This window comes from Vigna radiata, chromosome 11, assembly GCF_000741045.1.
Source record: "Vigna radiata var. radiata cultivar VC1973A chromosome 11, Vradiata_ver6, whole genome shotgun sequence".
In the NCBI taxonomy this organism is placed as follows: domain Eukaryota; kingdom Viridiplantae; phylum Streptophyta; class Magnoliopsida; order Fabales; family Fabaceae; genus Vigna; species Vigna radiata.
Window position 1 is genome coordinate 16,018,148 of NC_028361.1, and position 24,085 is coordinate 16,042,232.

The 24,085-nt window shown below is 33.3% G+C and overlaps 2 protein-coding genes across 3 annotated transcripts; both read left to right on the forward strand.

Annotated features, from left to right (window-relative positions):
- The first annotated feature begins 1,397 nt into the window (after positions 1–1,397).
- LOC106777048 (peptidyl-prolyl cis-trans isomerase CYP21-4) lies at positions 1,398–6,134 on the forward strand. Of its 2 annotated transcripts, XR_001376913.2 has the most exons (9): positions 1,398–1,641; positions 2,267–2,417; positions 3,010–3,049; positions 3,294–3,344; positions 3,470–3,555; positions 4,934–5,059; positions 5,179–5,329; positions 5,695–5,882; positions 6,007–6,134. XR_001376913.2 is itself a non-coding variant. In XM_014664554.2 (8 exons), the coding sequence occupies exons 2-8, from the start codon at positions 2,272–2,274 to the stop codon at positions 5,779–5,781; spliced, it is 687 nt and encodes a 228-aa protein (XP_014520040.1). In that variant the 5' UTR covers positions 1,398–1,641; positions 2,267–2,271; the 3' UTR covers positions 5,782–6,134. The 2 variants fall into 2 exon arrangements, 1 of the variants encoding a protein (XP_014520040.1); XM_014664554.2 differs by having other exon boundaries at positions 5,695–6,134.
- A 762-nt stretch (positions 6,135–6,896) lies between these two features.
- Positions 6,897–18,502, forward strand: LOC106777760 (protein CHROMATIN REMODELING 19). Its single transcript, XM_014665501.2, has 12 exons — positions 6,897–7,633; positions 7,739–7,856; positions 8,433–8,473; positions 8,571–8,821; positions 8,905–9,085; positions 13,336–13,521; positions 13,618–13,791; positions 13,891–14,049; positions 14,568–14,645; positions 14,741–14,877; positions 17,679–17,897; positions 18,045–18,502. The coding sequence occupies exons 1-12, from the start codon at positions 7,115–7,117 to the stop codon at positions 18,202–18,204; spliced, it is 2,223 nt and encodes a 740-aa protein (XP_014520987.1). The 5' UTR covers positions 6,897–7,114; the 3' UTR covers positions 18,205–18,502.
- The last annotated feature ends 5,583 nt before the right edge of the window (positions 18,503–24,085 follow it).

Here is a 24,085-nt window from a genome sequence, read left to right on the forward strand (position 1 = left end):
TTAATATTAAAATATTCTTTAATAAATTTTGATATTGTTTTTTTTTAATAATAGTTTTTAATAATAAGTTTAATAGATGTATATAACATTACTTGTATTTGTTTTAGTTTACAAACAAAAACATAACAGAGAAAGTTAAAGGACAACTGTGGGATGAAACATTTTACATTCATTTTAGGTTAAATATATCTTTTGGTCCTTATATTTGTGCCCAATTCTCATTTGGGTCCTCATATTTTTTTTTTGTCCCAATTAAATCCAAGTATTTGTTAATTTGATGCAATACGTCCTCTATTTTTTTTACTGACGCCGCTTAACTGTGATGACATGGATCAGATACTAGTAGGTCATTTAATGTGATTCAATTGCATGAAATTTTTATTTTTTTAAAACAAATAGTTAGTGACATAGAAGAAACCCAACACGTGCAATCAAAAATTCACACAAAATCATCAAGAAAGAACCACCCCTAATTGCGTTCATAAAATATCCTTCATTACAAAAGGTCAAAAACACACAAATTTCACAATTAAAAGTGCAAGAACAAGACCCCTGAAATCTCTAATCGAAACCCAATCTCGCTGCAAAACCTAGAAGCCCTCACCGCCGATCTGCAAGGAAGAAGAATTCCAACCAAAACCCAGGATTTCCCAAATCAATTTGAAATGAAAACCCTAATCCCAATTCGCAAAAATTAGATATCGACATAGAAGCCCCTACGGAACCCAATAAAAAATAGAAGAGGAGGAAGAGAAAGAAGCTTCCTCCTTGCTGCGAATCAGAATAGAGGGAAAAGAATAAGAATTGCCAACGCGCCTCCGCCCCCTTTCCGTCGCGAGACCACTCCCTAAGCACAAGCCAAAAATGGTTTTCCAAGGTTGGGTGGTCCGCGAGATCAGAGAGGAGAAGAAGCTCGAAGCTTCTGATGCCTCACGTAAAAGGAAAGAGGACAAACTGGAAAAGCAAATTTCTAACGCGACCAAAGCTGGGTTTTCCAGATTCTAAAAACGTAAATCCTTATTTGGTTCTCTTATTGAGTTTTCCAAATCTATTTTTTTAAATAAAAATTTTAGGTATTGAATAACTTTAAATAACCTACTCCATATCATCATAGTTAAACGGCGTCAGTGTAAAGTTAACGGAGAAGACTTTATTGCTTCAAATTAACAAATATTTGGATTCAATTGAGACAAAAAAAATATAAGACTCAATTGAGAATTGTGTACAAATATGAAGACCAAAAGACATATTTAACCTTCATTTTATATGTATTATAAAGGTAAAATAATTATATAAGAGTAAATTTTTATATATTTTTTTAAAAAATAAATAAAAGATAAATATTAATAGTATCGAATAAATATGAATATAAAATATCAACGGGTGTGGAAGTATCATTTCTAGAAAAAGTTAAAAGGACACAGCAAAACGGTGAGGTTTGTGTTTTCAGTTTCATCAAGAAGAGCGCATTTATCTTTCAAATTTGGTTCATGTCTCTTGTTGAAACTCATTGACGTGCTTCCCTCATCCTTCAATTTTGGCTCTTTACAAATCCAACACAATCTCCTCTTTGTTTCATTTTCTCTCTCACGCTCTTTCCTGTCATCCACTCAGCTTCAATTTCCTTCCCATTTCATCGAGGTATTTATTCTCTATTTGCATTTTCATGTTTTGTTTATATGTTTTTTTCAGACTATACAAGTAGTAGGAGAAGGGTTACGAATTATGCCCCATTTGAGTTCTCATAAATAATGGGTATTGCTTTTTTTTTTTTCTTTTTGCGTTGAACCATTTTTGTTTTGAGCCCAAAACCTTAGTTGTTGCAGCTGTCTATACATTGGTTTGATGTCAATCTGTGTATGAGAGCATCTTGCAATGGATATTAGCTGGGACTGGAGGAAAGTTCTTAGCCATGTTGAAAGTTTCAAACTTTAAGTCATGGGAATAGGTGGTTTCTGATTTTAAGTGTTGAGTTACTCTGTCATCTAATCACTGTTCATTTTGTTCAGTTTTAATGTAATGACCTTAAGAGTCATAACTATATATGATTTCTGTATAGATATTTTACACTAACAATACATAGAAATTAAACTCCTAAATGATTAATAATTAATAACAATTAATTGGTGATCTGTTATTGAATAAACTTGGTGATTTCTCTGCTGCTGTTGTTAATTTTCTTTTGGTTGATTTGTTTTTCAATTGAAAGATTTGATTTTGAATTGCTGATGACTTGAAATTGATGATTTTCGAAACTGATGATTAGGCTAAATGGGGAGGATCAAACCTCATGTTCTGCTACAGCAAAGCAAAAGGAAGAAGGGGCCTTCTGGCATAAGTGCCACAACTATTATAGTCTGTACATTGATTATTGTCATGCTTATGCATTTCATGTTTTATAGACACTGGTCCAACAGGTTAGTAAAAGTAAGAAAACGCCTTCTCGCATAAGTGCCACCGTTATTATATTTTATTCATTGATTCTTGTCATGCTTATGTATTTTTCTATTTATAGACATCGGAGAAGGTAAATTTGTAGTGCAAAAAATGATACACAATATTTGTTTCCTGAATAAAAAATTACTCACGAAATTATGCAAATGTACTTGTACAAATGTAGCTCTAGCTTGTGCGAGATTAGTCTGTTCTTCCGCATCATTGGGAGAATATTTGGGATACTATTACTATTGGTTACTTGTTATTGTGTAATGTGTAATGAATGCTTGCTGATGACACTTCAGTTTTTGGCTTTATTGTTCTGTCAATATTTGTTTGTCAACATGTACGAAATCTTTTTTCCAGTTTTCTACTACATTTGTTTAGTGATTCAAACTTATTAAAAAATGAATTTAAATGGAACCTCTATTTCTAATATGGTGTCTGAGAATGTGATAATAAAGAAATAGAGATTAACATTAAACAGTCCGTGTTTCATTTTCTCATACAAAATGAACTTCAAAAGAGCATTTCTGTTATCTAATAATTCATTATATTACCTGCTGCATTCAGGAGAAGACTTCAACCAGAGAGCTACATTTCAGTCTCTGAGGTACGGACTTAATATTACATTGTAAAGGGTCCGATAACTTTGTAGCCATTTTAAATTTATTTGCTGTCTAGTATCTTGTGACGTGTTTCCTTAAGTTTATAATTCAAACACGTATATTACTTTTCTTTTTCCTTTTGGATAAGGATACTGGAAAGTCAAGGTTTTTCCCTCGTCATCAGTTAGTACTGAATATTCCTTAGATCCTTGATTCATCTAATAATTTCTAGTAACTAATTTGCTGCAGGATGAAAATACGCTTGCGGAGTCCAAAAAGTCTGATCTACCTGGATATGCGGTAAGTTTCCATTCCCCATGCTGCTGTGATCATGTTAGCTTGTTTTTTTCAAAGTTCTAGGTGGTTGTCAATTGAAATTATTAATTTTTACTTACAATATGATACTCATTTCTTCCTTATCATAGATTGTAATTACCTCTAAAGGCTCTATCATAGTAGAACTTTATAAGGAAAGTGCCCCTGAAGTTGTTGATGAATTCATAGATTTATGGTGAGTACTTGGTTCTCTCCTAATCCTGTTTATATTTCAAGAAATTAAAATGATGGCTGATGAATGTTTTAGGGTTTGCTTGGTACAAACTCTTTTTTCAGTGTCATTCATTAATTTTTACTTGGCTGTGATTCAAATTGGGGAGAGTATTAAAGGAAAAGATGAAGAATTCCATGCTTTATGGTAATTAGATTATTGGAAGTCTACTTTAGTTAAGCCTAAAAGGCTAAATAGATGGTTTCAGTTAAATCATATGGATTTAAGGTTCTCGTATTCAGAATGCTTCTCATCTTTTGGGGCATATAGTTTACGCTACAAGCTAGTGTTATGGGATATTGCAGTGGCTTCAAAAGTTGGTTGATGGGATTTTCTTGGTCTTGAAATTAAGGAAGAGGACAGTGGTGATTCATTTTAGTCTACAGTTTCACTAAACCAGTTGGAGATCTCACATTGACTAGAAATACGATTAAATTATAGAATATATAAGTAGGTAAAAAACACTTCTTATTAGTCGGTTCTGTGCAATTGATAGCAAGGTTTGTTGGGTTTATTTGAATCATCCACAAATATGTAATCTTCACTCTACATGTTTAATTCTCGGTGTGAGGGAGTATGTTGAAGATCCTTAAATTAACTGCAGATATAACCAAATTATAGTATATAATGTGTACAAAATCTTATATTATAAACCGATTTTATGAAATTAAGTTAGGTCTAAAATTCACTTTCTAAAATAATCTAATTTATACTTTGGGTCTATTTGGATAATCTCTTAAAATACTTGAAACAAAAATAAGAAAGGAAAATTGAAAATTTTCTCCATTAACTTATGCATTAATTAAACACAAGTTTTTGGATACACTAATACGAGAAAGCTTCTCTAAATTAGCTTATACATAAGTAAATTTCAATTTACGAGTAACTTTTTCCATCTTTTCTTTATATTTCCTTCTAAAAGTTTTCATCTTCTGTTTGGCATTCAGTTTTATGTTTGAATTGTGCATCTTTTTGGTGTGTTGAGGATTAACCTCAGTGCTGAGATTCCTTAATGAAAAACAGGAAGATGGTTAGGATACTCTAATGCAAGTAGTTTTGATGACTATATTTTAAGATTGTCCTATTAGGATGCTGCGCATACCCTAATGCCTATACCAATGTACTGGGTCAGCAACTGAAGAACATACTGATGTGTCTTGACTGGACAAATTTTCAGTTGCTAGAACTTCAAGGACTTGTTTGTGCACAAAACCTTTCCTAATTTTTTTATTTTATTTTAATGTCACTGTCTCACTGCTTTAGTTTCAAGCTCCTCTTATGAAATTCCTTTGAATGTATTCTCTTTATGCTTCCAACCAAACTTCAATTTTTTGTTTTCCAGTCAAAAAGGGCACTTCAAGGGAATGCTTTTTCACCAAGTAATTAAACACTATGTAATTCAGGCTGGTCATAACAAAGGGCCCGGAGCTACTGAAGATTGGAACTTGTTAGGAAAGAAATATGCAAGGTTTATTTTTTGTTTTGTTTAATTGCAATTTGATGTTTATGATATCATTAGACCATTGATAATCAACCTGTGAGCTGAATAATTTTTTCTAGTTACTAAATGTTGTGATGATTAACTAGTATGAGACATGAAGCATTCATGCTTGGAACTTCGAAGGGTAATTACTTCAACAAAGGATTTGATCTTTTCATCACAACTGCACCAATACCAGATCTAAGTGAAAAGCTTATTGTGTTTGGCCGAGTCATCAAGGGAGAGGATATTGTTCAGGTGGCTGAATTTGCTTAATTCTCATTATCACATCTGATATTCTATGCTCAGTTTCTATTTTTCCTTTTCTTTTGTTGCTGGTTATGTCCTTTCCTACTCCTATTGGCTAAGGTTATGCATATTATTTTAAATAATTTTTTCTGTTTAGTTATTAGTAGATTCATCAATTCGCATAAGCCATCATGGTTATAGAAGTCAGTACCATATTTATCTTGACATATGAATAAATTGGTTAAAGACAGTAACATCAGATAGGAATGAAAACATGGCAAGTCATGTGAATATGCACAGACAGACTCTGTCCAAAATCAACACTAGATTTCAGAATTAAAGCTAATACTGATGGTTTCACAATCCTATGCCAGGAAATTGAAGAAGTGGATACAGATGAACATTACCAACCAAAAATTTCTATTGGGATACTTGATGTGGCTCTTAAAGAGATGGTGTGAAAGCTCTCTGCCTGAATCAAAATCGTAAATAGTACTTTGTTGATAACATGTTTGGTAAAATCCTCTCTACACAGATGAAGAACCTCAAGATTTCACTTTAGGTTTGTCCATGCAACTTTTGATCTTTGATACAGTTTTAGCTACATGTTTCAGTTGCCCATTCAAGGATCATGATATCTTTTTTTCCCTTTTCTGTCATTGTTCGGTCTTCTTTTGGTGTGGCAGGATGAATGTAAGAAGGTCTGTTGCCACTTGCCAGTTTGGTGATATCACCTCATATATATTTTGGCATTAAACTTCATTTGTAACCTCAAAGGAGGCACATTGAGATAACAAAGTATTTTTTTTTCCTACCTATGCAGTTCATGTATAGTTTTCAATTAATGCCCATGTAATCTATTTTATATTGACGCTTAATTCATATTTTTATTTAGTTATAATAGTAATAAGTGCAGAAAATAGGCTAAGCATATCAAGACTGTCAATGGAATGGTCATAATGTTAATAGCAAGGAAAAAAAATGAGTATAAGAGAAAATAAGATAACGAAAACAGAGTGAAATTAAAAGCGGTTTAAGTTGAAGAAAAATTGAGTAAAAATGCAAAAGAACGGAAAATGTAGTTTTTAAAATTAATTGATATTATTTATTAGTGGAAACAAATGTGTCCATATTTTTATGATATTAAAATATTAAATTTTTAAAAATATAAAAAATAATAATTTTGTAAAAATAAAAGTTAGGAAGTATAGGTTATTTTTGAGTTTAGAGGTTAGGAGGTTACTCTCTTGGATTGAATATGTACAGTTACGAATGTATCTTGTCAAATAATAAAACTATTTTAATTGAATAAATGATAAAACAGTATAATTAAAAATGACACAAATGCAATTTAAATATTGAATAACTATCCCTAAACAAGGAATTATCCTGCCCTAATTTTATAACTTAATTATAAAGTAGTTATTGATTTAGAATTGAATATTTAAAATTACATTCTCCTACAACATTGACAGTGAGATTTTGTACTAAATGAGATTTTTTTTTTTAAAAAAATATTAAGTCTACATGATCTCACATCTAGATGATCAAATTCTTCATTAAAAATAAAAAAAAGTAAATAATGAGCAAAGAAGTGGAAAACTACCCTTTAGCGTGACTATCCCCGCGCTCGTTCCTCCCTTTGGCAAACGACGATTTCTCTTCCGCTATCTTCCCTCGCTCGGATTCTCCCTTTTTCTCACACTCCAACGTTTTTGTCCAACTACAAAAGCACCACTCTTTCACTTTCAACTCTCTCTCTCCAACGACCACTAGGGCAAACAATCGCACGCAATGAAACCCGACTTGTACGAAATCTCCGACGACGAATGGGAGAATCACTCCTTCAAACCTTCGCGCGTCCTCAAACGACCTCGCACTTCATCCCCTCCTTCCCCGCCACCTATCGAGTCCTTCGCTTACACCTCTAAGGTCGACGTTTTAAGCGAAAACGACAGCGATTGCGTCGAAATCGCCCCGAGCGACGCCAATTTCCTCGACGACCTCGAGGACGCCGACGTGGACGCTTCCGGCGGCGGTTATGCGGCGGCCTCGCGAGGCCGGAGGTTCATCATCGATGACGAAGACGAAGACGCTGAGGAGAACGGTGGAAGAGACGGACGCGTGTCGGAATTGTACGAGGTGGAAGAAGAAGAAGTTGAAGAGTTGAACGAAAACGATGTCGTCGGTAGGGCTTTGCATAAGTGCGCGCGAATCTCTGCGGAGTTGAAGGGCGAACTCTTCGGCTCGACTGGGACCGCGTGCGAGAGGTATTCGGAGGCGGAGTCTTCGTCAGTGAGGATCGTGACTCAGGTTAAACGGCGATTTGTTTTGTATTTTTGTTTTGTTTAGGTTGAAGCTTGAAACTAGAGATTATATGTTCGTTTGAGGTGAACTCCATGCCGTTGATGTGTGTAGGAGGATGTGGATGTTGCGTGCGCGTCGGAGGATTCGGATTTTCAGCCATTGCTAAAGCCGTATCAGCTGGTTGGTGTCAACTTTTTGCTTCTGCTGTATCGGAAGGGGATTGGAGGAGGTAATTGTTAGGGTTTTGATGGTTTTTTGTGTTAGGTCACGTGGAACTGATTATGTGTTTAGCTTCATTGGTTTCCCTTTTTGAAATTTGAATATTTCTGGTTGTAGTTATGCAATAGGTTTGTGCAATAGTGATTAGTACGTATTTTGTTAGGGTTTTTGAAGGGTTTTATGGTGTGCTGAGTTTAATTTGTGTGTTCGTGTTGCTTGTTACTGCGTTATGGACTATGTAGATGTTTTCCTTGAGAAAAAGGGAAGTGGCTTAATTTATGGCTCTTTCGTTGTAGATTTCTCAATATTGTGACACTTTTATGTTGTGGTCTGGTGTTCTTTACTGTGGAATGTCATATTTGCTCCGTATCTGGTTTTTTTGCAGCCCCTGATTTTGTGTTTATTGAAACAATATAATGTAATATGATTTGTGTTTTCTGTTGGCATAGCCTTTTTTAGAGCTTAGTTGTATTTTGTTTTTTAGAATTTGAATATTTCTGGTTCTAATTATGCAATAAGTTCGTCCATTAGAGATTAGTATGATTGCTTAGAGTTGTGATTTGATACTTGATTTCACGTGTCACAGCCATATTGGCGGATGAAATGGGTCTCGGCAAAACAGTTCAGGTTTGTTATCCTTATTTAACACTACTTTTAACATGTTCTACTTTTGTTTGTAGTCCTTGACTTTTCAATTAAGATATGACCTGTTATTTGTTTCCAGGCCATCACATATTTAACTCTGTTGAAACGCTTGCACAATGATTCTGGTCCACATCTTATAGTCTGTCCTGCTTCTGTTTTGGAAAACTGGGAAAGGGAACTAAAAAGATGGTGTCCGTACTTTTCTGTTCTTCAATATCATGGTGCTGGACGTGCAGCGTACTGCAAGGAGTTGAACTCTTTGTCCAAAGCAGGATTGCCTCCTCCATTTAATGTTCTTCTTGTGTGTTATTCACTTTACGAGCGTCACAGGTACATTCCTATATTCTTAACTGCCATTTATATATATTGTCTTCAAATGTTGATTAAATTTTTATAATTTATATTCATGCTAGTGCACAGCAGAAAGATGATCGGAAAATTCTGAAGCGATGGAGATGGAGCTGTGTGTTGATGGATGAGGCACATGCTTTGAAGGACAAAAATAGCTTTAGGTGGAAAAATCTGATGTCTGTTGCACGAAATGCGAACCAACGTTTGATGTTGACTGGGACACCACTTCAAAATGATCTACATGTATGTATCTGCATAAGTGAATGTCTTTGCTGCATTGTAGCTATTTCTGTTGTTGCTGAAAAAAAAACTAATTTTGTATCAGTAGTGGAATAATATCTTCTCTTAAAAAATTCATATGTTGTGGCTGGACACTATTACAAAGGTAATTTTAGAGCATTTTTGGAAATTTTAGATCAATATCTGGCGTGTCACACTAACACTTTAAATTTCCATTGAATGTGACTATAAGCTTCAAAACACTTTGATATGTCCTTTGTGTAATTGGGATTATTCTTCTTTCATTCTAATTCTATTACTGTAGAATCTGACTATTTTTTGATTGAAAACAATGCGTAGATGGGATTAGGCAGAATAAGAGCTGGAGCTGTGAAATACTTTTAGGAAGAATAGGACAGTTATACTGGTAGAAAAAATTACTACCTAAACTAGGTAAATGTTTGTTGACAAAGAAGTAGAAGAAAAAATAAAGAAAAAGCAAACACGCCCAACCAAGGTAAACAAACCTATGACCCCTGGCCAGCTGAATCTGAACATATGCCTCTCTTTCTCTTCCTTGGAACTGCCTATATAACACTTGGTTTCTGTTTCTCTGTCTCTTTGTCCTCTAACAAAATCCCCCTCTCATTTGTTCTGTACAAGTCAGTCCCTCCCCTAATTGGAGAATCATCTGACATAAGCAGAGCATTGACTTTATCTGGCCCCTACTTAATCTGGAGCTTATCATAAAGGCCCTGTCTTGAGTGTTTTTTGTCAGGTGAGTAGGCTTATTAAATGTTTTGGGTTTTTGAGGGCGGCTTTTAGGATGTTGATACTTGTAAGTTGTATTTACATTTTTGCTGATGACAACTTTTTTCTTTTTGACAGCAAAGGGGTTGTCCATCTATTACATTTCTTTCCTGCAGATTTAGTTGTACTGTATATTTTGTACTGGAATAGTTACAGACTTACAGTGATTCTAATAGGAACTTTAATTTATATACAGAATCATGTAAGTCTTTACATAAAAAGTTTGGAACTTATAAATCCTTGAAAACAGATGCATAGAGAATACACATCAATAGTTTTATCTGCCTATGTGAGCTAGACTCATGGTAACGCATCAGAGAGCTTATTTTTTGTATCGCAAATCGTTTTGTATCTTAAATCGTAAGATTAAAAAACATAACAATCAAGACATATAAACATGTAAATGATGTAATTAATAATAACAACCACATTATAAAAGTGTGGTTGTATAGTGGATAAATTATTGTAATGGTTGGATTGGGTTGCTTGTATGACCAAACTCCTTTGTTAAATGGAGAATAATATATGGGTTGATAAATATTTGACCCCAAGAGAATAAGAAAGAAAGATGACAGTTTTCAGTGCAGTGGCAGTTTTCAGACAGTCACCTTTTTTAATCTTTTGGGTGAGTGATAGATTCCAGAGTCACCCGGTTTTTTGGGTGCAATAATAGTTTTAGAGGGAGTCACCATTTACTAATTGGGCTTTAAAAGGCTTTAAACAAAATGGGCTAAAATTTGAAGTTAAAAAAGATCCCAATTCCAACCCACTAAAAAGCCCTAGGGTTGTCTATCCTTGCTCACGAACGCACATGAGGCTAGTGTCGAGGCTGTGCCATCGCCAGGTATGTTGATGTTGTGAGAGTCACTGTTGCGAGTAGCTACCGAGAGAGGCATTGCTATCGTGAGGTCTGTCGGCTTTTTCATCCTCACCACTAGGAGGCAGTGAGAGGCACTACTGACAGAGCCATTGCGATAGTTGCTGCAACAATAGTTGCTGCTGTGATAGGTGCCACAGTGAGTAACATCTCTGCCCCTGGATGCTACGATGTAGGATGATTCGATATTCGAAGATCGAATCGTACATTATAACATGATACGGGAGCAAACAGAAGTCTTCATGTGATTGATATAGTGGAGGTGGAGAATCTTATCATATTGTACGATTTGTATTTATGATACTTACTACCATGGCTAGACTACAAGGAGTGCACAATGCTTTTGTGAAAAACTAACTTCTCAAAGATATTCACCATGAAATCTTATAGAAGTTGAGGATCGGCTGATACAATAGCAAGAAGGGAGTAGCGGAGAATACCGTGTTAGTGTAGGCCCAAAGTCTGAAGGTTTATTCTAGAACATAGAAAGCAGGGCCAAAGAATAGTAATTAGTTAGGAGAGTAGTGATGTGGCAAGGGATCTTGAATTAGTGTGAATTCAGGTATTTGCAGGGAAGGAAATTGAAAGGGGTACGAGAGTTTGTTACGGAATAGGGTAAGGACCAATAGTTGTATTATGGAATTTGGTCTGATCAACGTGATTCAAGACCCTGTTGTTATATTATGAAATATCATATAAACAAAAGGAAACCCAAGAACGTAGTCCCTGTCCATCCCCTCTATCTCTACTATAAGCATTTCCCCTTTGTAACTAACTCCATGTGACGCATATTCCAAGCTGCCAGCTGTGGAGTTTCTGTTATTTCTTTCCTCCTGGGTTTTGATTTGCTGCATCATCCTTGTGTCTCCTTCTATACACGTATTTGACTTTATTGTATCATCTCTTCTCCCATCAAGAAACACCTTTTCCCCAAGGTGGAATCCTGGAAAATGCTCCTGTAATTCAGCCAAAGGTTCCTATGAATTTTCACATTCTGACAATTGGTGCCACTTAATTAGAACCTCCATGATTATTTGCTGATTCTGACGAATTGTGAAGGCCTATGTAGGTTGCACGTTGAGCTCCAAATCCTTTGTCAAGCACTTGGGCAGATGTTGAGTCTGGACATCATTGCTTACTAACTTCTTGAGTAGGGTCACGTGAAAAACATGATGGATCAAACTCTGCTGGAAGTGCTAATTTATAGGCGACCTTGCTAATTTTTTTGACAATTGCATATGGCCCGTAATAGTGTGGACTAAGTTTTTGATTGACTCTTCTTGCCAAACTCCTTAACTTATATGGTTGAATCTTCAGAAATATCCGATCACCCACATTGTACTCCACATCTCGCTGCTTCATGCAGTTCTCTGCCTTAGCTAATTGTCCTTTTAACTCTTCTAACATTGCATCTCTGTCTGCTGTCATCTTGCTCACTTCTTCCATGGTTGTCAATCCTGCCATAAAGAGCTTTGAAAGGGGTTGTATGGGTAGATTCATGATAATTAATGTTGTACCGAAATTCAGCCCAGCTTAGCCACTTAGGCTAATGTCTTGGTTTGGTAGTAATTAAACACTTTAGATTAGTCTCAACACACCTATTGACCACCTTGGTTTGGCCATCTGTGTGGATGGTAAGTTGAGCTTAACTGAAGCTTGGTTCCAACAGGTTTGAATAATTCAATCCAAAAGAAACTAATGAAGACCCTGTCTCGATCAGTCACGGTGGAGGAAGGGAACCCATGTAATCTCACCACTTCTTTAAGGAACATTTCAGCGATATCCTTGACCGTGTAAGGATGAGACATGGCTATAAAGTGGGCATACTTTGTTAATCTATCTACCACCACCAAAATTGTATCCTTCCCTCCTGCTTTTGGGAGTCCTCCTATGAAGTCCATGGACACGTCTGACCACACTTGTGTTGGTATAGGCAGAGGCTGCCTTAATCCTGAGGGAGTTAAGGCTTGGTATTTATTCTATTGACAGATTTCACACTGCCGCACATATTCATGAATCTGTTTCTTCATTCCCTCCCACTACTCCTCTTCATGTCTAATATTACTGCTTGCCTAACAGGTTCTTTCATTATGTGACAATTTTATGAAATAAGAAAACAAATATGTTAACAGAAGCTGTTGTGTGCTTGTTGATTATTGCAGTAGCCAGTAGGATGTAGATTGTGGTTCTTTGTCAAATTGACATCATATTTGTGTGATGAATGAAGTTTTGGGAACTGTCAACTCCTGTCTCACTTTTAATCCTTTTGAAGATACATATGCAAACACAATGTAGAATTAATTAGAAGTGTCTAATAAGCTTGTATACAAAGGAGGTCTAGCTTAGTTGATTGAGTAGTGTATGCAAGTTGTTCTGAATATCCTGGTATCTGAGTTCAGCTCCTTTCAAGGAATACACAGTTACTTTCAAGGTGGAGAAAAGGAAGACACCCTGTCATTTGTATTGTGTGCCAATAATGTACTTAAATCTTGAACAAAATCTCTATGGTTTGTCTTAACCTGTTGATTTTGCTGGCATTAATATAAATTTAGTTGCTGAATCAAGCTTTGTTGTGAATTTGTTGCAGGAATTATGGTCATTGTTGGAGTTTATGATGCCTGATATTTTTGCTTCTGAAGACGTTGACCTAAAAAAGTTATTAAATGCAGAAGATAGAGATTTAATTGGTCGGATGAAGTCCATCTTAGGGCCATTTATTTTGCGGCGACTGAAATCTGACGTGATGCAACAACTTGTTCCAAAAATACAGCAAGTATGTCTGTTACCTTTGGTGCAAATTTTTTTGTTTTATTATGCTCTTAATCGTCATTATGTCCTTGTTTCTATTTGTCAATTTTTGTTACTGCAGGTTGAATATGTTATAATGGAAAGGCAGCAGGAATCTGCTTACAAGGAAGCCATTGAAGAGTATCGTGCAGTTTCACAAGCTCGGATGGCAAAATGTTCTGAGCTTAATTCAAAAAATTTACTAGCAGTGCTTCCCCGGCGACAGATAAATAACTATTTCGTTCAGTTCCGCAAGGTTCCTGATTTATGTTTTGACTTAAAATGAAGCTATATTTTGTTTGGATTTAAACTGCTCTCTTTTATTTGGTAATATATTTCTGTATTCTTATTCTAGATAGCAAATCATCCCTTGTTAATAAGGCGAATCTACAATGATGAGGATGTCATCCGCTTTGCTAGGAAGCTACATCCAATAGGTGCTTTTGGTTTTGAATGTACTTTGGACAGAGTTATAGAGGAACTTAAAAATTACAACGACTTTTCTATTCACCGGGTAAATCTTCTACTCAGAACAATGCATTTGCTCACCCCCTCTATGTATGTATTGCATCAATACGCTCAAGTAGTTTGTGTTAGCTCATCCCGATGCTCCAATAATGGGCAAAAACACACATTTTGCATCCCCTTTTTCTTCACTATCAAATTCCTTTTACTTTTTAAGCGAGTTCTGCTAAGTTTTTCTTTCAAACAACCCTTTTTCCCATTCTATGGATGCCCAATAAATGCATTATATTAGATGGTTTCAAGCTGCATCTTAAAATGTTTAATTGATTTGTGTTTGCTGATGCATTTTATAAATATTTAACCATTTCTATGTTAGTGTTTTGTCATAACACCTCTTACGCTCCTCTGTATTATCCTTGTTCTCATTCTAGCAAGGTAGAATACAGTGTTGACATTTCATTAATACAAGCTGTTGTAGTGACATTGTAATTATAAAATTTTACTTGATGATTGTTTACTGTGGATAGCATTGGCTTAAATTTCAAGCGGCAAATTTTTTACTTGCAGCTTTTACTTCACTATGGTGTCAATGATAAAAAGGGGATCCTTTCGGATAAGCATGTTATGCTTTCTGCAAAATGTCGGGTATGGATTTATGACTCTAAAATTTCTGTAATTGTCAAATATACAGTGGTGGGATAATTATGTGCTGGGTATCCTGAGATTGACCTATCATGTAGGCCTTAGGAGAACTTCTTCCTTCACTAAAGAAGGATGGCCATCGGGTCTTGATCTTTAGTCAATGGACCTCAATGCTTGACATATTGGAGTGGAGTTTGGATGTCATTGGATTGACCTATAGACGGCTAGATGGAAGGTAATTTTGTTTTTTGACATTATGACACTTTAAAGTTAAAAAGGTATGGTATCTTTGAAAAGGATTATTTTATTCAGTACATTAACAAACAAGGAGAAAATTTAAGTCATCTATGTGAATAATATGTTGAAAGTAATCTAGTGTTGGTATATGTGTGCATGTTTTTGTTGAGTTCACCACATCACGGGATTAAAGAAGTTGCTAAATTAGTTTAAGGATTGGATGAAAAGTTTGAAATGTTACAGGATGATAGGAACAAATATAAGAGTACTTGAAGGAGTATATATATGAGAAAAAGAGCTTGGGAGATCTTAACTCAGATTTCTCTTTTGATTCATAAATAGAATATTTGATTAATTATTCTTAAAACATGTAAAATTGATAAACATTCTTTCATTTAAATTTGAATTTTGAGTCTTTATTTTAATTAAGTCAATTATAAAATGTTGTTTATGTAGAATACATTTTATTACAAAAATATATAAACAACTTAAATGCAGTTTCATTATTAAAACAATTAAATATTATTGTTTCAATTTATAAAATAAAATACTTATATTAAATTATAATTATGTTTTTATAAAGTTAAATTAATATCATAAATATATCATAATTTTTAAAAGTCCCGTATGTTTGCACAGGTTCACATACTAGTGTATATATGCTGTGCGTGTGTGTGTGTGTCTCTCTCTCTCTCTCTATATATATATATATATATATATTTATGTGTATATATGTACTCACATATATGTATGGACCAATGGCATACAGCATAAGCTTAAGGAAAGAAAGAAAAAAACAATAATGTTTGCCCCTAGGATTCTAAGTTGCGGATAGATACAACACTAAACAACTTTAGCTTAGAAGATAATATAAACTATTTACACACTCCTTAATTTGAAGCATACATATAATATGTTCCAAGCTTGGAACATATAAATATATAATTTGAGGTTCTCTCAAAGATTTTGTCAAAATGTATGGAGGTTGATCATTGGAGCCAACAGATCTAGTGCAAATTTTCTTTGGACAACAACTTTTCTCTAACATGATATTCATTTTCTCTGCTGTCTTGTGAAACACAAGGTTGGAAGCAATTTGTAGAGTTGTTTGAGAAGGACTCTGATACAGCCTAACTATCTGTTGGGCCAGAAAACATATTGGACAAAGAAACAAAGGAGGAAAGGAAATGGGGACAAGTTTATATTAGGAGAAAAAAATAAAAGGGGCTGAGGTGGACACAAATTCATAGCAGAATTAGTTAGAGAGAGAGAAATTGGAGGATCTTAGAAGATTTCCCTTTTCGTTGTTACCTTTATAGTGTCAGAGGAGTGTGTGGAGGTGGACATTCTGTTTTTTAACAAAATTAAGAGTGGAGAGTACCGTTTGAGTCTCTTAAGGAGCTTAGTTCTGGGAAGTAGGGTTATTCCTTCTATTTTTGCCTTGATTTCAACGAAACAAGATCAATGATCCTTTCTTTATTCTCTTTTCCTCTTATTTTATTACTTTTCCTGTGGTTTCCTATCAGACTCACCTTGTTTATTTCAAGATATCTAACACATTTGTTTTGAGAAATCACAATATATTCTTTTGATTGAGCCACTTCAATGCCTAGAAAGCATGAGAGACAAGACCTTCAATTTGAAAGTATTTGCACAAATGATGCTTTAGCTAAGTAGTTTTGGTATCATCATTCCCGGTAAGAACTAGGTCATCAACATACACAATTAGGTAAACACAAATGATGCTTTATGCTTCATTCTTTTTACCCTAAAGATTTGAACATGACTAAACTATCCAAACCAAGCACTAAGAGATTGGTTTTTCTCATGAAGAGACAAAAAATAGTCATTTTTTTCTCATGAGAAGAAGCATAACTGTAATCCAGACCATATATTTGAGTATATCCTTTGGTCAACAACTGGGCTTTAAGACAATTAACTTCACCATCTGACCTAACTTGAATGGTGTATATCCATTGACAAAAAAATTTTCTTTTTCCCAACTATGTGTGATTATGGTAAAGAACTTGTATTTCAACAATTATGACTTGTTGCCAGCGGGATGATTAAGTGTTTCAATCATATTATCGGAATGGTAATAAAAGACATGAAAAAAAAGAGAAGTGGGAGAGGGATATCATATGATAACTTGGTAATAATTAGGGGGGTCTTGATATTGAATGATAATCAGGAGTGGGTCACTGCCTCCACTTTGAAAGAGGACAATTCATCGAAGTATTGGTATGTTTCTCCCTAAAGAGAATGCATCATCTTCAAACTAAAGGTGGGAAAGCCATTGTCAAATTTAAGCAACAGTGAAATCCTTCATGAGATCCCCTTGCGCTATGTAATTAACAATTAATCACTACAAAACTAGAGCGGTTATATAAGTCTCTATATCGTTTTAAAGCCATGTTTGTCAAGTTTTTACTTGTGAGATGATTTAAAGAAAGAAAAATTAACCTTATATAGTAATATTTCACATGCACTAATACATTTTTTTTAAATTTTTTTTATTAAATATACTTTCATAGCATTATAGCAAGCATGTCTTGACTTTGTGAGTAGATTGGCGTTTTACCTATGCAATTTTTCCTTCCTTTTTTGTGTGTTCAGATTCACTCAAGTCACTCATGGCTCCTTTTAATTAATTAATTAACAGTGAGAAGTTCAATTCAATTTTCATCTCTCCTTTGATAAAGTGGACTGTTAAAATGTTTACCATTTTCAATATTGGTCGTCAGACACTTTTATCCTATGCTGTTTAAAATCTTAGAGATCCTACTATTTGATTGCCAGTACACAGGTAGCGGAGAGGCAAACAATAGTTGATACGTTCAATAACGATACTTCAATATTTGCATGCTTACTTTCCACGAGAGCTGGTGGTCAGGGCTTAAACTTAACAGGAGCTGATACAGTTGTAATTCATGACATGGATTTTAACCCACAGATTGATAGGCAAGCTGAAGATCGTTGCCATCGAATTGGTCAAACAAAGCCTGTAACCATATATCGGTATTTACCCGTTATTTTTCCTTCACTCCCGTTAACATTCGTAAAAGTGCTAAATCCTGTGTTTTTCTTTGTTAAAGTCCAAGCCTTATAATTTGAAACTGTTTGAGTGTCTTGGTGACTCTTTTCTTGTGACATTTTCCATTGAAGGCTAGTGACCAAGGGAACAGTAGATGAAAATGTGTATGAGATTGCAAAAAGAAAGCTAGTATTAGATGCTGCCGTTCTGGAGTCCATGGAGGAGATTAATGAAGGTGACATGCCCGAGAAGACCATGGGAGAGATATTGTCTGCTATTTTATTGAGTTAAAATTTTGAGCTAAGGAAAACACAGTTTAATTTATCTTTACTCTTTTACTATAGCTCCGATCTTGAATTAATCTGTTGATCTGGGATAGAAGAAAACTCCCCGCCCTACAAATTGGTTAAGAATGCGATAACCATTATTGATGTACATTAGTCTTTATGTTAAAGTGTTGATGACAGTGAATAGTTTAGTTAGAATCAATAGGAGAATTAGTTTAAAAGTCATGGTAGAGATAGCAAATTTGTTGAACATTATTCCGGAAGCCCTAATGAAGAAAGCTCTTACAGTGCATTTTAAATTTTCCATATCTTTATTTTTTTTTCTGAATGCTACATCTTTTAACCAGTCAGATACAGCTGTAACATATGTGCAAAGCAACTTTGATTTATCTAGCGTTTTTTTTTTTTTCTTGAGAAAGATGTATGGTTATAACATTTTCATTTATTGTTAATATTGATTATAAATATACGACATTTTTCTTTTACTGTTAATTTGTTAGAGAACAAATCTTATATTGACGTACATATTACGCCCTTAATTCTAGCAACGCAGGTTTGAGAATACTCTTCGTTCTGTCAAATTCGAAGAGGTTTCCGTTGAGGGCTTTGCAGCTATCCTTTATCCTCCGAACATCAATGTTACGGTAATTTCTTTTGGCAAAAAGTTTAGACTGTTTATACATCAGAAACATTCTGAGTTATATAATTCATAAATTTATTTTGAATTATGAAATTTGAAATTTAATAATGTATTTTGAATTGTATGGTCTTGGATAACATAATTTGTAAATTTATAATTCATAAATATATTTCGAATTTTACATTCTATAAATCTATGTTGGGTTGTTAAATGTATTCTGGATTATATAATTTGTAAACATATTTTAAATTATGCAACCTATAAATGTATAAAATCCTCTAATGTATGTTGGATAGTAGGATTGCACAATGAAAAAATATATTTTAAATCAAAATGTATATCTGGACTGCAAAATCTATAAACAGATTTTGGATTATATACATTACAATACATTTTGATATTATTTAATTTGAAAATATATTTTGTATTGCGTAATTTGAAAGCGTAAAGGTGAGGGTGGAAGAAATAGCCATATTAGCCAGTGAGCAAAATTCCAAGTGAAAGGCTTTGGGCCGTAATTGAAGGACATTGATGACTCTTAACCATAAACAAAGATATCGAGTTTGAGATAGTGATGGTTGTCAAGAGGGTTGTAGAAACATAGGGTAAATAGGGAAGTATAATGAGATTAGGTGAGTTATGGGAAGGCTAAATATATCGTTGCATTGCAGTATTGGTTCTTAGATCTTTTTCTACTTCTTCGTTAAGTGGTCCTGTGAGGGAGAACTGTGATGTCTAAAATCTTTGAACATAGTTCATTGTGTCTTAGTTCCACAGCCTCTTTATGAATATCTTGAATTTGGTTCTTCTCGCCAACTGTCTGTCTATAAACTTAAACTTATTTATCAAGCATTCTGCTAAGTTTAAACTTAAACTTAAACTTAAAGATATAAATCAATTAGTTGATATTTACTCCAAGTACAACCTTCCACTACATCCTTTTAGAAAATACGCTAAGATGGGGGTGTTTAGACTAAAAAACATAGATACTAAACAACTTAGGATTTGAACAACCTATATTGTATTTCAGCTGAAATCCCTTTATTTAATATCTTATCACATGTTATAAATTCATTAGTATTATACAGGAATGCATTTGAAACAATAATTAATAATACTTTGAACTTAAAAAAACATCAATAATTTTGTGTGTATTATATATATATATATATATATATATATATATATATATATATATATATATATATATATAAATGAATTATAAAATTATCCAATTTATAAACAAAATCATATATAGTTATAAAATTAAGTTATTCTTTTTATTGATAAAAATTAGTTATTAGTATTTTATTACTGAAGATTTATTTTTCATCTTTTTTTTTTTTTAACTTTTCAAACCAATTTTATATAATCTAAGTGTTATTAGAAAAAATTGAACTTATAATACTTTCTTTTCCAACTTTCACTAAGCAAACCTTTATGCTATAATAAAATTTACATATAAAATTAGATATAACTAAATAAGATTATGCCACAGTTGGAAGAGCAGTTAAAAGACCCATGAATAATTGTTTAAAATATCAACAAGTTTGAAGTAAATTGTGTTATACTTTTGGATTATTCTTCTCATTATATTATTATTGGATAAATTAGATTGAATGGATCTTTTAAAGTGTAAGTTTACCTTTTATAAGAAGCTAGTTAACTTAAATCCTATATAATGATAATGACTTATTATTCAATGGATCTCATGTGGATTCGTGCATTTCTCACAGAAATACTTTTCATAAACAATCCTTTGAGAAAAAGCTGGAATCATGTTTTTTTCACAGAAATAAGCGAGTTCATTTGTTCCTCATACCTCTTTATCATTGTTAAAAAAGTTTAAAAGATGAAAAGTAAACTAGGAAAGAGGTGATTAACCTGTTTAATAATTGTTAACGCACCTTCCTTATTTCTGGCACTAAATTCCAAGACCCTTCACAAACAAAAAGCTACGAAATTGTAAGACAATATATAAACTAATTAAACATATCGTTATCAAACCCAGGCCTTTACTTCATGGGTAATTAAGCATGCATGCTTCATTTTTTGGTTCTACACGCCTCGTCTCTTATCTAACAACCCTTCTTAAAAGAAAATGGAGTACCCTCATTTTAGATTTCTATACATAGCTTTCTGGTTGGGATATTTTGGATGGTATATTTACCAAAATATTAGGTATTAATTTAGGTGTTATCTTCATTTTTTGTAATTTCTTGTATATTTAAATGTGTTCGCAAATAGGTTGGAATATTCTAATTATTCTTAAATTTATATATTTTTTCTGATAAAAAAAAAAACCTTAATTGATGTTACAAACGAATGTGTCAAATTGAATAGAAAAAAACAACTGATTATATACACAAGGAGATTAACTCATTTTTTCTAATATCATATTAAAAAATGATAGTAAAATCAATTTGTAAGATAAGGTTTAGATCCACTTATATATTATAAATTTATTTTTAGTCGACGTGCAACTTAAAAATAATCTGTCTAATTATGATACCGTCTGTCTACCAGGAATTTCCCAGGCCTTCTTTTCCACAAAAGCATCTTTTCCACAAAAGCATATGCATATAGACATTAATCAGGGTAAGGAGATACATTTGCAGGATAAGTTGAAGTTATGACTGTACATAGTTTTACACTTTCTTTGTTATTATTACAGAGACAAGTAAAACACTGTTGAATGGAGTGTTTAATGGGGTTTTAATGGTAAAGAGAGCCAAAAAAAATATTTGCCTTGTTCATCCTCTCTTAGCATTTAGTTTAAGTTGTCAGTAACTGATTTGAGGAATAATGTCAAAAAGGAAGTGAAGATTAAGTCCAAAATATTGGAAAGGAAAGCCTCTGAATGCTGTATGACAAATTTCATTAGGGTTTGTTGACAAGTGGCGATGGTAATAAGACAAGTTACGAAAGAAAGAGGAAGGTAGGGAGCCAAAAAAAGCTGTTACTAGTTCTGTCATTCTTGTTAAAGTTTCACGTACATGAACATATCAGTTAAAATGTTATGCTATCCATTCATCATCATACTCTTTTTTCTCCACCTTTTTATGGTAAGACATAGCAACACACTTTGTCTCTCTTGTTGATTCTCTCAAAAAGAAAGGAAGTTTTAGCAGATGAAAGATCCTGCCGTGAAAAGATGGCCATTGGTTCCTTCTTGCTTTCATAAAAGACTCCTGTCTTATACTCAAGTACAGCACAGTAAACACCAGTTTGTATCAGTAAAAGAATAAAAACAAAATTCAAATAGTTTTATTTTCTACCAGTTTCATTGACGATTCATAAGAATTTGACTGACTATCGGTAAAGAAATGGATTTTAAATATAAAAAGTTAATTCTACAAAATCAAATAGGCTTCTAATCTGATTTTGATACTGTGTTAAAGAAACAAATTTTAAGTCTAACTCAGCTTCATAAAACTAACTAATAAGATAAGGTTTGTACTCACTTATATATATGGTTATCAAACTCTCGAGTTAACTCTAGTTTATGTTCTCAGACATGGCTTTCGAGTTAACTGGGAAGTAAACTCTTTTCTGCGTAAACTCGGTAGAATTAGTAGGATCGTGTGAGCAATTCTACGAGCTTGAAAGAGGGAAAAATTAAGAAAAACAAGGTCGTTTGGTCTTTTTTTATTATATATTTAATGAAATACATCAAAAATTAATGACAATAATCTAAGCATTTGTGTTTTACAATATTTATTTTTATGAACAATATATCTATAAATTTTATTTATTTAAAGTTATATAATTTTGTAGACTTATTTGAATTAAAATATGATTTATATAGTATTTTTTATTTGAAGGAAACTCTTAAGAGTTTACTCGACTCTCACGAGTTTACGTAAACTCATGAGTTTGATAACCTTGCTTATATATTATTAATTGATCTTATCTTTACTTGACGTGAGACTTTCAACACTTTAATGAAATATTCACTTTTAACCTTTTTTCATCCACAAAATTCAAATCAATAAGATCAAATCTAATACTGATTAGACCCGCTAACTTATTAGTACTAATATTTAGTGTAGATCAACCACATACTATAACATAGTTGACGAAGAGCTTTGCGCTTGATACGTCTAATTAATATGCAAAATAAAATCTACTGAAAGAGATTACCCTTAAACCAATCTCAATAATTCGAGAAATTATAGTTCTTAACTTGGACATGTCATAAAACACTATTCAACTCATAAAGAAAGTATATCGACAATTTGTGATTATCACGTTATTAATAAACTCATCAATTAATTTCTTGATGACTAGCTTCTTTCACAATTTCATGAAAGTAGTTGTGAGAACCTACACTCTTTAAAACAGAAGACCCTTTGTTTCATAAAAACCTAATCCTCTCAATTTTCTTTTTCTTCTCTTCTAATCACCTGATCAATCTATCTTCTTTGTGAAGATTAAACACCATAGGAGTGACCAGCTTGGAAAACACTATCATTTCAATTTATCTCTTTGGATAAGTTAAATTATAGGGGTAGAGTGATTACTTGGTGCTGGGGACAATACTATGAGAAATTTCTTTTCTTCTAGAAGTACTTTAAAAATAGTTATCTTTGCACAAATTATAATTATGGTTGTTTGGATATTTTTGATAATGTAAAATAAATTGTGGAAACTTTAATGTGCTGTCAAATTAGTTAGTTTCAAGGGAAAAAATGTTAATTCTAGGATGAGTCCAATATTGAAGGAAATTTGTTATGTGAGACTATCTTGACTACTAGTGTTTAACTCACATAAAAGAAGATAATTAGGTGATAAAAGTAAAAGGAGGCTCCAGTTGACACAGGATATGGTATGAAAATGATCATACTTAGAGAGCTAGTAAAATTAACTTTGTCATAATTAAATTGGTTTATTCATGATATAAGTTTTGAAAGAATAAATACGATAAGTGCAAAGTCTCACGAGTCTATTTAATACACTAGTCTTTCAAAAGCAGTGTGTGTGTGTATATATATAATGGTATCGCGCATGTCACTCAATCACATCTTCATGCTTCATCAAAGGCAAGTTATCTCCTATACTATCCTCTACTCACACCAAATGGTGGTTATTATCAAAGAATTTAAACAAAACACACATAGAATAAGAAAACAAAACAACCGAGATAAGCTAGTATACAAAAAAATTAGCATATTACAACTTAGGATAATTATATTTAGACAACATTTTTTTGACAACATTTGAACATTGATTACGTGTCAATCTG

What these genes read in the sequence shown, in the direction of transcription:
- LOC106777760 (XM_014665501.2), top strand. Translation starts at nt 7,115, where the DNA reads ATGAAACCCGACTTGTACGAAATCTCCGACGACGAATGGGAGAATCAC. An exon ending in TTGTTCCAAAAATACAGCAA is followed by an intron (nt 13,522 to 13,617) that starts GTATGTCTGTTA and finishes TTGTTACTGCAG; the next exon opens with GTTGAATATGTTATAATGGA. An exon ending in AAGCCTGTAACCATATATCG is followed by an intron (nt 17,898 to 18,044) that starts GTATTTACCCGT and finishes TTTCCATTGAAG; the next exon opens with GCTAGTGACCAAGGGAACAG.
- LOC106777048 (XM_014664554.2), top strand. Translation starts at nt 2,272, where the DNA reads ATGGGGAGGATCAAACCTCATGTTCTGCTACAGCAAAGCAAAAGGAAG. An exon ending in TTAGGAAAGAAATATGCAAG is followed by an intron (nt 5,060 to 5,178) that starts GTTTATTTTTTG and finishes ATGATTAACTAG; the next exon opens with TATGAGACATGAAGCATTCA. An exon ending in AGGGAGAGGATATTGTTCAG is followed by an intron (nt 5,330 to 5,694) that starts GTGGCTGAATTT and finishes ATCCTATGCCAG; the next exon opens with GAAATTGAAGAAGTGGATAC.